General features: G+C 30.7%; 3 protein-coding genes and 1 long non-coding RNA gene across 7 annotated transcripts; 2 read left to right on the top strand and 2 right to left on the bottom strand.

The window, feature by feature from the left end:
* The first annotated feature begins 55 nt into the window (after positions 1 to 55).
* On the top strand, positions 56 to 4,124 carry LOC128387651 (uncharacterized). Of its 3 annotated transcripts, XR_008325148.1 has the most exons (5): positions 57 to 234; positions 367 to 620; positions 1,166 to 1,774; positions 2,225 to 3,564; positions 4,010 to 4,124. It is a non-coding gene; the product is annotated as an uncharacterized LOC128387651 (long non-coding RNA). The 3 variants fall into 3 exon arrangements; XR_008325146.1 differs by having other exon boundaries at positions 56 to 234; positions 367 to 1,774; XR_008325147.1 differs by having other exon boundaries at positions 367 to 1,461.
* Positions 4,125 to 4,151: 27 nt separating this feature from the next.
* Positions 4,152 to 7,570, bottom strand: LOC128387648 (glutaminase liver isoform, mitochondrial-like). Its single transcript, XM_053346882.1, has 7 exons — positions 7,290 to 7,570; positions 6,453 to 7,125; positions 6,163 to 6,372; positions 5,900 to 6,098; positions 5,360 to 5,624; positions 5,149 to 5,289; positions 4,152 to 5,067 (listed from the first exon to the last, which is right to left on the bottom strand). The coding sequence occupies exons 1-7, from the start codon at positions 7,568 to 7,570 to the stop codon at positions 4,956 to 4,958; spliced, it is 1,881 nt and encodes a 626-aa protein (XP_053202857.1). The 3' UTR covers positions 4,152 to 4,955.
* LOC128387649 (tubby protein-like) lies at positions 7,476 to 12,604 on the top strand. Of its 2 annotated transcripts, none has more exons than XM_053346885.1 (11): positions 7,476 to 7,608; positions 8,118 to 8,299; positions 8,587 to 8,643; positions 8,789 to 8,911; positions 8,987 to 9,047; positions 9,182 to 9,797; positions 10,275 to 10,596; positions 10,668 to 10,713; positions 11,273 to 11,338; positions 11,414 to 11,516; positions 11,735 to 12,604. In XM_053346885.1, the coding sequence occupies exons 3-11, from the start codon at positions 8,600 to 8,602 to the stop codon at positions 12,172 to 12,174; spliced, it is 1,821 nt and encodes a 606-aa protein (XP_053202860.1). In that variant the 5' UTR covers positions 7,476 to 7,608; positions 8,118 to 8,299; positions 8,587 to 8,599; the 3' UTR covers positions 12,175 to 12,604. The 2 variants fall into 2 exon arrangements, with proteins under 2 accessions (XP_053202860.1, XP_053202858.1); XM_053346883.1 differs by having other exon boundaries at positions 7,486 to 7,626.
* A 43-nt stretch (positions 12,605 to 12,647) lies between these two features.
* LOC128387650 (dnaJ homolog subfamily C member 22-like) lies at positions 12,648 to 15,492 on the bottom strand. Its single transcript, XM_053346886.1, has 5 exons — positions 15,476 to 15,492; positions 14,545 to 15,033; positions 14,258 to 14,429; positions 13,825 to 14,163; positions 12,648 to 13,515 (listed from the first exon to the last, which is right to left on the bottom strand). Exons 3-5 carry the CDS (start codon positions 14,310 to 14,312, stop codon positions 12,743 to 12,745), a joined length of 1,167 nt encoding a protein of 388 aa, XP_053202861.1. The 5' UTR covers positions 14,313 to 14,429; positions 14,545 to 15,033; positions 15,476 to 15,492; the 3' UTR covers positions 12,648 to 12,742.
* Between the last annotated feature and the right edge of the window lie 204 nt (positions 15,493 to 15,696).

Here is a 15,696-nt window from a genome sequence, read left to right on the forward strand (position 1 = left end):
CGAGTTACCAAAATTCTTTTAAAATTTTGATTAACTTTTAACAATTTTTTCTTCCAATTTCTTTCTCATTGATTGTTTATCCTTTTAATTGATTGATTTTTTTTCATTTCTTTTAATTATTCCACCAAATATTACAAGTATCTTTTATCTTAAGTGTAATCATATAAATCATCTAGTGTATACAAAGAAAACTCTGAAAAGTATGTTTATATTTGCATCTCAAGTGATGAAAAGGTTAGCTTATTTTCATTGATTCTGTTTTGATTTCTATATTCAACATAGACGATAATTTAATTAGTAATTTATTATTATTATTTTCTCACCTAACCTAATAATTGATTGTTTTCCTTTTGTCTATGTTTACAGAGAGAATCATTTTTGACCCTGGTAACCCAATCCAAAGAGATACAGTGTAACCATCTAAAGGATTAATTCAACAACCACACTTGTATATTAATACCATAGGGAAAGTCAGGCCCAATAATTTTCTCTATATATACATAATATTATGATTACTATCAACATTGTTATTATATTATTATTATCACTACCATGATTGTTGTAGTAGTGAAGTATAATATTACTCTCAGTCATATAATGTTATTAATATTCAGTGAAAAGTATGAAAAAAAAATTGAAAAGGCCAAGATGTATAATAGTAATGAAAAAAAAAGCTATGGTTTGAAAGAAATGTAATAATATTATGAATACAAGTGAATACGTTTTTTTTTCCTTCATCTTCATCCTCATTATCATCATCATCATCATCATCATCTTCCACCACCTCTACCTTTCAGTAACCGTTATATATATTATACGAAATTGAGATTGAATCATTTGTTTCAGTTGAGTTGATTTTGAAGAGTCACTTGACTGTTTCAAAAGAAAACATTACCACCAGAACTTTATATTATTTAGTTGATAAGTGAATGAATCAAATGATGATGATGATAACATTGAGATAGTAGAGGAAGAAAGACTCAGAATAATATTCAACCATATTATTCACCAGAAATTCAGATAGAGAGAGAGATAAACTCCAATGGCTTTTTTATGTGCTATGTTACTACTTGGGTCGATCAATTTTTTTTCCTTCTCCCTGAATATTACCTTTTTCCACCATGTTATTCATTCATTTATCTTCTCTTTCATTTTATCTCTTCAGGTCTCTACCTCTTGGTCATCAAACCTTCAAAAATTATCATCACCATCAACCATTATCATTATTATTTATGTTACCTGAGCACAAGATAATCCAACACATCTCAACATCAACTCAAGTGAATGGAGAGGAAAAACAAAATACTCATTTTTTATTTGATTATTTGATTATCATTAGTTTGTTATTGTTATCTGTCTTTATTCATTATTATTCTGCTTCCAATTCATGAATATAATATCATCATGAAGAAGGGATATTCATCATGTTGTTAGATTGAAATTAGTTTGATTTAACTAATGGTAAATAACAATAATGATAATAATACATGATGAGAAAATAATAGACTCGTTCGTTCATTTGATTATTTGATTATTTTTATTGGAATGAATTGAATAATCGTATTATCATCAATAAGTTAATGATAATGATGATGATTACCAACAATAACAACAACAAATCACTGATGATTAATAATTGATTAGTTAACTTTTACTTCGTAATCGTATGATTACAATAATAGTGACTTTCTAACTGAGATTTGATGTTTTTTTTGTTTCATCAACAATATTAAAACTCACCTCATACATAAATATCACAAACTAAAAGGTTCAGGTAAGTGAAACAAAATCAAAAGATTGTAACAACAATCAATTATTAATCAATCCAATTACTACTATTACAACATGATGATAATAATGATCTTATTATGATTATAAACAAAGTTTAAATTCAATAAGATAACAAGTAATAATCTAAACCATGTAATCAGAAAATGCTCAGTGGGTGTTGTTAGTTAATCCATAATAATAATAATTATTATCACACACACACACTCAAAGTAATCATTTTGTTTTACACACAAATCAATTTTAATTTGATTATAATAATCTTATGTATTATAATCAGAATAAAGAAAATTAGATTCACAATCAATTAATTGAGTTTCTCATTTGATAATGAAAACTGAATTGAACATAAAAAACGCAAGTAAAACTTTTTTCACTCCCAACAGGGAATCCAAAACATTTAATTAACAGTTTTTTCTCTCTCTCTCTCTTTCAGTTAATTGTGATGATTAATTAACTTACTTGGACAACTTTTCCACCAATATTATGAGTTGATTTGGAAATTTCCTTTAAAATTACTTTGGTGGCTCCGGTTGCATTTCGCTTGAGTGAATCTCGAGATGATTGTTTACAATGAAGAGTAAAATTCAATAGAGATGCAGCTCTTTTGGGATCATTGTTATGATTATTATTATTATTATTATTGTTATTCTGATTGTTACCATTATTGTTTGATTGACCATTGTTATTATTGGAATTGTTGGTTCTATTGGTCAACTCATTGGGACGTAAATTGATTGAATTAGTGGCTGTTGAATTAACACTTGAACCTAATTCACCGGGTAACAATTGACCATCAGATGTATCAAGGGAACCACCACCAAGAACATGATGATTCCGAGTTGAATGACGACGACGACGATGATGATGATGATGATGATGATAATTGTGATGACCATGTTGCTGATATTTAGGATGAATTAAAGGTGATGATGATTGGTGCAAATAGGATTGATAATGTTGATGTTGTTCTTGATTGATTAAGGCAGTTGATGGATTATTGGAAAGTTCCTGTGAAGTTAATGTTAATGATGATGATTGCTGGTGACAATTAGTATTATTATCATCAATATTATTCACATTAACACTACCAGAATCACCACTTACATTAAATTGATAATATAAATTTTGCTTATGTTGATGTCGAGAAGATGATGAAGATGATGAATTAGGTTGATGTTGAACTTTTGTTATCCTGTTAATCCTTTCATCACATTGATTATCACTACAATTTAAATTAACAATTACATTGCAATGTTCACCTCTATTACTACAATCATCATTATCATCGTCACCACCACCAATAACTGGATTAATGTTGTCACCATCATGATTATCCTCCTCTTCCTCTTCCTCATCAGTTACCTGATCATCAATATCATCGGTTGTTGGTAATTGAGTGTAACCTTTTTTACCGTTTTCCTTAACATTGGACATTGATGAACTTGTAGTCGCTAAATTAATATATGATTGAGTTGATTGTTGCTGTTGTTTATCAAAGAGCGATGAAGATGAAGATGATGAAATTGATTGTGAGGCAAACATTGATGATTTCACATATTATCCAACAACAATTAAAAGATTAATCAATTGAAAACTGAGAGAGACACAAACACAATAAACATGGAAACCAAATTAACCAATAACAATCAGAATCTAATCGATGGAATCAACAAACATTTATGGAAACGGAACATTGAACAGGAGGAAAAAAAACGAATATGGAAAACTCAATGAATCGAGATGATTACAAATTAGAAAATTAAACTGACACAGGTAAGAGAATATTGAAAGAATGAAAAGAAGAATAGAATAGAATTTTCTGTTTAAAAGATCGATGATTAACTGTTTTCGACGATAATTTATTGGAACAATTGATTTACCCCAATACTTTTTGTCTTGGACATTTTCATGCTCCGAGATGGCAAAATAAATCAAACTTTTATTGTTATGTTATCGTTTTGTTGTTGTCACTGGTTTTGATTATAATGATGACACAATGTTACTTGATGATGATGATAACAAAAAAAAAGTTCTAATGATGATGTTACTCTTTTAGCTGCTCCTCCTCTTCACTTGTTTTTCCACCTTTAACTTTTTTCTTCTCTTTGAATCAACTGTCAGTTCTTGGGCCTTCTTTTTTTCTTTCTTCTCTCCTTCCTCACCTTCATCTTCCATATTATCATCATCTTCTCTTTCTTTCTCTCTTTCTTTACTCCAGGTCGATCACTTTCCATTCTCAGGGAAAAACACCAAGGAACAGGCAAGATGGCGACACAGGTCACACAGGGAGTTTTCCAATATCATGAAGATAATATTGTTATTTTCGTCTCTCTCTCTCTCTCTCTCTCTCTCTCTCTCTCTCTCTCTCTCTCTCTCTGTTTTGTTTTCTTCTTCTTTGGAAGATTTTTCTTCATCATCTGTTTTATCATGAATTGGTTACCATAACGATAAACAACTTTACATAAAATTCTAATGAAGAAAAAGAATAAGATTCTGGAGAAAAGAAAATTTTCCTTCTTCTTTTCCATGAGACTCACCTTGAATCGATTATAAATTAACCGATATTATTACTATTCAATAATATTTGATCATCGTTTCTCTTTATCTTGTTATAGTTTTTCTTTTTGATTAATCAGTAATCATAATTTAGAATTGCAAAGTTAATTAGTTATAACAATTTCAGTTTAGTTATTGTGTTGAATTGAGTTTGTTTTCATTTGTTGTTGTTTTCTAGTTACTATTGTTATGATTTATTTGGGAGTTTTTTTTTATTTCTTGCTCTTTGTATGGATAACAATTAAGTCCTGATGATCACGTTCAATGTTAATGTTGATCCATTTCCGTTGATTAATATTAATTAATCATGTATTATATGACTATAGATTACTGTTGTTGTTTCATTACCATAAATGTCTCATTATTATTTACTCTTGTTAATTGTTAGTGTCTAGTGATAGTTATTATAATGAAAATTGGATTTTAAATTTACAATTATAATTAAAAGAAAGGTAAACTTTTCTCTTAGTTGTCAAATCGATTATTAATCAATAATGATCAGCGATAAGTTGATATCATGAATATTTACAAATTCGTTAGTTTTGTTTCCTGTTAAACCCGAATCACTGGAATAAATTTGCAAACAGTTAATTCTGAAGTAATTAACTCTAATTGTTGGGATTGTTTTGCTCTTTAATTTCGTCCTCCTTTCGTTGTAATAACTCAATCACTTGGGGATAATCAAAGGATTTTGCTTCGTCTAATGGAGTGTGTCCCCATCTAAATTTCAGAAAGAAAAAGACAATTAAAAGACAATTTAAAGACAAATCATTCGAAATGATTAATCACAATAACAATTACCTATCCATTGGTTTAAAATTAACTTTACAAACATTCAACAAAAATTCAACACAAGATAAATGTCCTTCGGATGCTGCCAAGTGTAAAGCCGTTCGTCCATCATAATCAGCTGATTCCATGTCCATTCCCGAAAGGTAATAACTGAAATACAATAAAGGTGAGAAAAGAAAACAATTAGACTAATTGTCCAATGATACAAATAAATACCGACCGTCTCATAGCTGAAACATCACCAGTACTTGCTGAGAAAAGTAAACTAACAATGGTCAATCCCTTGTCCTCGAATCGTTGTCGACGCGGATCCTTTTTATGGGGAACATGGCGGAGATTATCAAAATGGTGGAAATTAAATACAGAGACAAGTTCTCGACAAAACTGAAGACCGCGAACAGAGTTACCATAATGATCTAGAGGTGGGGACCATAAAGCCATTCCCATAACATTGGGAACAACAACCATCGTACAACCAGAAACTCCTTGAAAAGTGATGAAAAAAAGATAAACATAATTCATCATTCATCATGATACAATCATATCATTGAATAAAAGGAATCATCAAGAGAGCAAAAAGATAAATGATGATCGTAATCAAGGGATAACCATGAAAAAAGAAGGATAAAAACAAAACTATCATCATTTACATGGATTAACATGACAATAGATGGCAACATGTTTATCATCAGATTGTTTTCTAAGTTGATTAAATAACAAAAAGTTAGTTGCAATTTGAATTTGGTTAGTTTCAAGTTACCTGATTTAGCAGGTAAACCAACATTAAATGCAAATTGTCCTGAATAATCATACATCCCACAAGAGTGCATAAGTGAAAGGACATCTCTTACTGCATGAGATGAGATGACCCGTTGACCAGTGATGGGACAAATTCCTCCATTGGCCAATGTTGACGCGATCACCGAAACAGTTGAACAATTAACTTCAAGCGAACACATCTATCAACCAATAAAATTAACTGATTAACAGGTAATTAAGGTAAACATAAATTCTAACAATTACCTGGAAATAGAAATCCATAGCATCTTTCAGGTAAATCTTATCAGGGAAACACTTATTCTCCTTCATGTAATAGCCGATGGCGTAATTACGGTCAGCAGCTTCTCTCTCAGAAAGGAAAGTTGCATTGCTAAAGCCAACATATTCATCGCCGGCCATTGCTTTGAAATAGCTGCAAATCCAATCAAATTTTTCCGAAACTCTCATCTCAGGCTAATAGAGGTAATTATTAACACAAAAGAGAAAACAATTTGATAAAACAAAAGAAAAGAGAGAAAAGAAAAGAAAATTACCTGGACAAGATAGAGAAGAAGAGAACAGCAAACAATTGCTCCCGCATTGACCATTGGATTGTGAGGTTTATTGTCGTGGTCAAGAACCAATTCATTGAACATTCTACCTGAAGGTTCTTGACCAACATATTGATGGACAATATTAGCACCTAATTCACTTAAAGCGATTGCATAGTTGATCGGTTTTCCACAAGATTGAATTGTAAATGGAATCTCTGTATCACCAATGGCGAACCTTTGACCATCAATTGTACAAACGGTTACACCCCAATAATCGGGATTATATTTAGCTAATTGTGGAATATAATCAGCAACTTTACCATCATTAAGAGATTTACACTTCCAATAGAATGATTCAATTTGAGAACAGAATTGGGGAAATTCGGGAATAACAAAATGGCTTCGCAAGGCCTTTGAGATGAGAACAATGTTTTCCTTTATAACCGAATCAAAGGTTTCACGGTCAAGGGTTAAAGCTTCAAAGGAACCAGAGTCTTGGCGAGTTTTCCAAATTGAATTTAATTTAGTGACAATTTCACGTAATCGAGGGTCATCGATGTTAAGTCCAGTTGATGAGAGAGAAGAGAAAAATTTGTTGACACTAACTTGACCGGTAGAATCTTCAAAAAGGTCAAACAAAATGTCACTTGTTTTCTTTACAGTTCCAGTTGAACTAAAGAAATAAACAAATGGAAACGAAAACGAAACAAAACATTAGTCACCATTTTGTTTCTTTTCTCTTCAACTCTTATTAATCTTTTTCGATCTTTTAATCCAACGGTTATTTTAAATTCTCTTACAAGTAGATTAACAAATTAGTTTCTTTTTTTTGTTTACCTTTTGATTAGCTGATGATCGTTTGTTGATTTATCTCCAATTGTGGTTCCATTTTTGTTCAAGGAAATAAATTCCTCCGGTGGCATGAAGACTCTACCTGATTGTGAGGAGAAACATTTCCTTTTATTGGTCATCAATGTTTTCCAGTGATTATTTAGAGTTAATTGATTATTGTAACAATTGATTGACAACAATTGACGACGTGTTGATGACAATTGTCTGGAAAATCCATTTAATTTGATACCAGAAATTGTTAGGCCCAAGTAACGACCGGTAAACATGATGATGGTCAACACCCTAAGGGAAGAAAACAGTTAAGGTGAGAGTACATATTAAGGTAATTATCTTAATTTTGTTTCCTTTTTTTCTGTCAATTGAATTAATTTGGATTCTATTGATTGATTTTAAGGTGCAAGATGTTAATTTAATCATTAGATTAATTGAATAGATTGTGTAACTGCTCATGTTAATTACAATTGATTCCGTTTGTTTGTCTATGTTGCTCATGTTCATCTGGATGGAAAAGGAAATTGATACAATTGATTGATTTCTAACTATCTATTAATAATTGTCAACAATTTACGAAATTAATTGATAAATTATGATCTGGAAAGAATTTAGTTTTAAGGTCCAACATCTTAATCGGTTAAATTGTCCTTGAAAGTCAATTGGTTGAGATGAATTGATTACTTAAGATAATCCGATGAAATTACAACAATCAAGAATAGAATCCCAATTGTTCAGTCTAACATACACTTCTATCAATATGATTGTTCATTAATAACTTGTTATTTTTTTCTTATTCTTCTCAATTTCCATATTTTTTAGAATTCACTGAGAAAATAGTTCCAATGACAATGATGATGGATTATGATTGATCAAATCAATGGTGAATTATTGAATTCTAATCAATAACATCAAGCCAACGATAGCTACAAACATCATCACAATCAATGGAGATTTAATTTTATATGAACCAAAGAAATCAAATCTATTCTTAATAAGAACAGGTAACAACATGACTCGTATTGGAAGAGAGAGAGAGAGAAAGAGGGAGAGATGTAAATTCTATATTTAATTGTGAAAATATCGATGTGACCAATTTATGGAACAGGTAACATTTCAATTGTTACCTGTTCTTTTCAAAGCAAAACAAAAGGATCACCGTAGTTACCATTCAATCAACAAGGGACAACATAAGATATCATAGGGAGAAGATCCAACAATTATTATTATCAAGATTAACACAATTTGATTAGCAAAATTTACTAAAAAAAATTTAATTGTGATTCAACAGCAAACAATTAACCATGACAATGCCAATGGAAGCTGGTAAATGGTCAAGAAATTTAAAGTAAGTCCAAACTCATTTACCCATCAAATTGACCTTTAAAATTTTACATTATTTTGAATCAGAATCAATATATTAGATATGTGATCATTTTAATTATTTTGATTTACTTCAATTTTTCACAATTAACCGATAACAATCAAATCAGTGAGGAGGTTATCAACGAATCGAATCGTTCCCGTTTAATTGAGAAACAACGACAATTATTGGAAACGAAAAGGACTCGACAACAACAAGTGACCATCACATCAACAAGGCCTAAATCTGCACGGTAATTGAGCAGCTATTTAATTATTAATACTATCAGTTAATTGTATTGTTTTTCCATCTTAATCATCGATTTCAGAAGCCTAAGGCCAGCGAGCAGTTTAAGTAGATCAAGTGAAAAATTAATAGACAACAGAGATGTAAGTATATTATAAGAAGAGAGAAATTAAAACTTCAATCAATAAGTTAACTAATTGATTTTCTTAACCTTCTAAATTAGGTTAATACTATTGTTTAATTAACTAATTGCGTTTTTGTTTTATTCTTGTTTCAGATAAATTCATTAGGAGGAGGTATTATTAACCCTATTTCAGTAAATTCTGGAAGCAGAGATGAGGATGACGACGATGATGATATAAACGATTTGGATGATAACGATGATGATATTACATCTAATCAACGTCGTCTTAAATCAGGCCATTCGGGAATGCGATCTAGAATGGCCAATAAACGAAGTAGCTCACCATCACCTTCAATGTCACCAATTGATAATCAACAAGGGTCAACAATTAAAGGGCGATCTTTATCATCTTTATCAACTACTGCAACTATCGGAACAACGTCTTCATCTTCATCATCGGCAGCAACAATTAGTCAAAAATCAGCGAGAAATCGTCCCAATCAATCATCAAATCGTAGCATTGGTGGTGGTAAAAGTGCCAGCTCTTCATATGAAGATCTTAAAGATGATGTGGAAACAATTAAATCAATGGACATGAATGAAACTGGATCAGAATTAAATCCATTGAAAACAATTCTAAATAGTAATGAGCTTCTCCTATTCGCAACTCAGCCCGTTTCTCCATGTAAAACATATCAATGTATCATCATGAGAGATAAACGAGGAATCGATAGATCATTTTATCCAACATATTATATCTACTTACAATGTAAGAGAATTAATTCTAATTATTTGAAAAGCAATCTAATCTATACTCCAATGAGAATGAGAAAGAAAACCTTGACAATTAATTAATTATCATTATCATTCCAACTCGTAAACATTAACAAACATAAACAACAACAATAACAACAGAGTAGAAAATTAATTGTTGTGATTTACCTGTTTCTTATTTCTTTGAGTTAATTTTACCTTTCCTTTTATTAGTTTGTCCTAATTGTTTTGTAACAATCAAAACATTAGACTGTAACCATAACAATAATTGTTTCTTTTGCTTATTAACCACTAATCTCTTGTTAATCTGCTATAATTCACAATCTACCAGAGGAAAACAATCAAGATGAATCTCTCATTTTCCTGTTTATTCATTTTTCATCAATGATTTTATTATGTACCGTTATGATTTAATTATTAACCTTGATTCTGTTTTCTTCCCCTTTTCTATTGATTGTTGATCACTATTTAGCAATTATCGATAGACAACATGATGATGAAAATGATATTAACATTGGTGGCGAAGGTAAAAATGGTTCCATCTCATCACCGAGTAATAGTGATAAAGATTTATCCCCTTGTGAATCTAAATCATTACCAACAAGGAATCAAAGTGGATCAACGACAACAATTAAATCGGCAACTAATCGTCGGCAAGTATTTCTTTTGGGTGGACGAAGGCGGAAAAAGAGTAAAACTTATCTAATTAGTAACGATCCTTTTGATATAACTCGAGATAATTGTATCGCTAAACTTAAATCAAATGTTCTTGGAACTTTATTCAATGCAATCAGGTAAATTTCTTAATTTTTGAACAATTTAATTCAATTGAAAAGCGACTTAATCATTTCACTCTTTTTAAAAGGATATCAAATGAAAGGCAAAGATATGAAATATCAACAGTAATTTATGTGAGTATTTTTCACCACAATTAATTCATTAATTTGTCTGAAAATCAGTTTAATAATCATTCAATTTACTCACCGATTTGTTTATAAACTAACAGTTAATTGAATATTCCAACAATTTGATTTGTCATCTCACAATTAATATTGATAATTACACGAAACTGAATCGTTTTCAAATTCAATCACATTATTAATTTGAATGGTAACTGAGTGTTTAACCACAATTAGCATTTCTTATTGTGACTTTTATTACAATTTAGTTTATTTTATATACATAAGAAATTATCTCAATGCTTTTACTTTTACAATTAAATGACAATTAACACAATTGATGACATTTAACTGGTAAAAGGAAAGTCCCAATTAAACCGATTCCCTTTTTTTTAAGAAATCAAATTAATCTGTAGTAATAAGGTTCTGTTTTCACCAGAAAATATCCCTTTTAATTTGCTATTTATATTGTGAAGATGATATTCCATCAACTTTGACAATTAATTGTTGAGAAAACTCAGTTGATTAATGACAATTTACTTTTTTTCCTTCAATTCAATTAACAATTTAGGAAACTAATGTCTTGGGATTCAAAGGACCACGAAAAATGACTGTGATTATGCCCAAAAGTGATGAGGTGAGTTGATGAGTTTTATTACCATGAAAGATGAACAATCAACATTTAATTGTGTTTATATTGTAAACAATTAAGGTGTGTCCATTTCCAACTTCTTCTCTACTGGAATTATGGAAGACTGATCCAGCCAACAAGTCACTTATATCACTCAAGAATAAAACTCCAGTTTGGAACGAAGGTGAGTTCTCCATGATGATGTTATCAATTTCGAAATTTTTTTTTCTTCTCTTTTTCTTTTGTCTTTTTCTCCTTTTTCTCTCTCTCCATCTCTATCTCTCTCTATTATTATTACATTAACTGACTCTCTAATTTTACCTGTCATTTCTTTCCATCATCTTTCTGTTTGTTTCTCTTTATTATTTGATTCTGTGGTCTATGATTCCCATTGAAATGAAGATACTCAATCTTATGTTCTCAATTTTCATGGTCGGGTAACACAACCAAGCGTCAAGAACTTTCAACTTGTAGTGGCAAGAAAATCTGATGATAATGGTGGAGATGTTGATGATTTATTTTACACCGGAGGAAATACTAATAGAAGTGATAATAATATGACTTCGAGTGGAAATTCAACTAATAATAGCGGTAATGGTTCACTTAAAGGAGTTGCAGCGGCGAGTAGGATGTCACCATCTTCATCGGCATCGCCAACCTTTTTCCCTACTAATCCTGCACCTAATTCGGGATCAATGGGACAACTTGATGAAGATATTGCTATGCAATTCGGACGGATTAGTGATAAAGAATTCACTTGCGATGTTACTTGGCCATTGTCCATTCTTCAAGCCTTTTGTATTGCACTGAGTAGCTTTGATTCTAAGTTGGCATGTGAATAATCATAAATCACCTTGCACTTAACCATAATCATAACTGGATTAAGATTAATACAATTATCATAATCTCCTTGTGGGGGAAATCAATTAAACTGGTGGGCACAACAAATCACAATACGAACAAAATTTTCAATTGTTTAGCTGATTAGTTACATGGTGATCACGATTCCAATAATGTTTAGAGTTGATGATGATCAAGTGGCGATGCAATCAATTGGAAACAATTAATTACCTGTTATTAACCTTTTAATTTGCTAAATTAATGTTTCCGAAAGTTTTATATTTTCAATGTAATCTGAATGATAATATTAATAATGATAATCAGGTAGAAGATGAAAACAATCAAATAATAACATTTGATTGAGCAAACTCATTGGTTGAAGACAAATTAATTTGTGTATAATAATTAAAATCAATGACATCTATTAATATATTTCATGTCATTCACTCAGGTTAATTTGTTTGATGAGATCGGATAAAATGATAAAATGATATATTTGATTCACTTGTTGGTAATTAAAACACAATTTCAGATCAGGGATTATGTAGACAATTAAAAAGTTGCTGAGATTTATAAATCTTGTCGATCGGCCATCGGTATACTTGTTGTTTGTGAAGGTGTTGGTGTTGATTGTGAATTTTGATCTTGATTAATTACACGATCTTTTTTATTCTGTTTTAATCGTTGCAATTTAATCCTCGATAAAACTTCATAAGCTTGTTGAATCTCTATGAACTTTTCCTGAGCATTTGACTTTTCAATTGGATCTTTATGACGATCGGGATGCCATTCACGAGCTAACTTTCGATAGGCCAAAGTGATCTCTTCTTGGGTCGCTTTTTGGGTTACATTGAGCACATTTAGAGCATTAGCTTCACCCTGAGGATCAAAAGCCTTAATTATTTCCTCTTTCAAACCCTTCCATCCATGTAACTTGAAAAAGGTCCAAAGATCGGTAAGAGTACGACGGAAGTCAACAAAGGCCGGAGATCGCCAAAAGTTAACAGCGGCATCTCTACACTTGATTGTTTCCTCTTTAATATCATCACCATCATGTTTCTCCACAATGGAACAATTAAAATAAAACCAAGATGCATATAAAGATAAGTACAATAGACCAGCACCAGTTAAAAGGGCGATTCGTTTTCGGAGCGGCTTCCGTTTGGGATAAGTGCGACGCCAACGCTTAGAGAATTTACAAAAGAAAATGGATGCCGAAAGAGAAGTCCAAAAAACCGAATGTGAACCAAATACCACATATAACGGAGCCGTTAAATAAGCACCGATTAGAGTTGGAAGTAAATTACCTTGGTGCCTGCCGACATTTCCAACCAGGTGAACACCTAGAAAAGAATAGAAAATAATATTAATCTATTTTAGAATAGAAACTTTTCCATCACCATAAGGGTAATAAATTCTCTGATTTTATTGTTATTAACACTTGAAGGAAAAGGAAACAATAATTTAATGTTCTCTCTCTCTCTGTCTCTCTCATAGTTCGATTACTTAATTACTTGGGAAAAACAGGAAACAATTTACCATGTAAATGGAACAATTTGTTTACTATGATGATGTGTATTAGTGTTGAAAGGAGTAGTAATTTAGAATTGAAATTCAAGGTAAGTTTTCAAGGGAAAAAGAGTTAAACTTACCTAGAGCACAAGCGATTGGCGATATAAAAGCGTATATGTAGAAGATTAAATCTTCATTGTGAGAAAAATACTCATATGGAACTGCACTTATCGCCAAATAGCCCAAAATATCAGCGACAATTATAGTACCACAATGACGGATGATTCCAGATGAAGGTGATTTTTGATTCTTCATGTTGAACGTTAATTGTTTCATATAATCTTTATCCTCATTATAATCAGCCACATATTCTGGTATCTTCCATAAATCTCGTACCCATGAAAGGCCAAAATAACCACCAAAGGTCAACCAATAGATGAAACCATGTCTATCCCTATGAAGATAAAAATGGTGGAAACCTAAATGGTGAAAATAAAGGTCAACGTTAAAAAGAATAGAAAAAAAAAAAAAACAAAGAGAGAAAAAAGAATAGAATTTAAAAGAAATTTTTACCAAAAATTCCACCAATTAACCAACAGAGATACGTAATTGCCACAGATTTACCCATGGTGAGAACAATCAAATTAGTTAATTAACACCGATAATCAATAATTAGTCAAGAAACATTATCATGAAAATGGAAAACAACAAATGTGATCAACCATTGGTGAGAGTTGAAGTTGATCTGCCATATGATTTGAGGAGCCGGTTTTTGGAAAGAGAGAGAAGATGGAAGATAAAGAAAGAGAAATTTTCTCTTTGAAAGATCTGGTTATTTTCACTCTTACTTTCTCTCTTACCTGGAGATGATCAGGTTACCTGGTTACTTTTAATTCAATTGTGTCAACAATAATTGTAATTCTGTGATTTTTGTTTCCATTTGTTTCTCATTTCAATGAGTCTTTTCACCCAATCAAGAAAAAAATGTTTTCCTTTTTGTGTTTTGATTGTGAAAATGATTCCAATTGACTTTTGATCGGTTTTCATTTTTCAATTGATTCTCTGAGTTGATTAGAATCATGATGATGATGATGATGGTGATTAGTTAATTATCTTGGAACAATTAAATTATTAATACGTCGGCGAGTCGAGTTACCAGTCAATACTTTTTGGTTTGTTTTCCATTAGTTTATCAATACTTTTGAGGACAATGACCAGAAAAAGAAAGAGTTAATTGTGATCGTAATTTAGAACGTGATTAGACTTTAATTGTCTCTGGTAATCAGTGTGATTAATTAATTCCATTAATTTCAGTCTTCATTTTGATTGCTGTTTGATTTTTTGAAAAGCTGAAAAAATAATTGAAAGCAAATTAAATCAACAAGATATCAGAAAATGAATACAAATTGACAATCAGATGATTAATTGCTAATTATATACAATTTAATTGTAAGTGTTGAGACGTTTTTTTTTATTCAAAGCCAAACACCACTTGAAACAATTAAACAACATTAAGATATAATTAATTTCCAATAATCAACTGATTGTCTAGTCAATTAAATCATAACCTTATTTTCATTTCATCTCAATTAAACAATAACAATTGACCAATTGTTACACTGAGACAAAAAGATTCAATTAGTCAATCAATCAAATCAAGTTGATTATAATCACTCATTCACAATTAATTGAATAACAAATTAAACATCTAGACATTGAAGATTCAAGATCAAACAATTAAGGAGATTTTGGAAAAATCAAAACAACAATTAAAGGATAATAACAATTTACCTTTTTCTTGGTCAACCAAGTTGTTTTATTAATTGTCGCAAATTGGGAAAAAGTTAATCAATTAACAAGTTGGAAGTTGAACTAAATCATGAGAATTAAGTTAATTGTAAAATTGCAGAGAAATTAAATTAAATTTTAATCACAATTAAAGTTAAACAAGAAACAATAACAACAAAAGATTATCACAATTTCGGGTCACATGTCAACAGAAAAAAAGAAAA

Source organism: Panonychus citri, unplaced genomic scaffold (genome assembly GCF_014898815.1).
Source record: "Panonychus citri isolate SS breed McGregor unplaced genomic scaffold, ASM1489881v1 Contig00092, whole genome shotgun sequence".
Taxonomy (NCBI): Eukaryota; Metazoa; Arthropoda; class Arachnida; order Trombidiformes; family Tetranychidae; genus Panonychus; species Panonychus citri.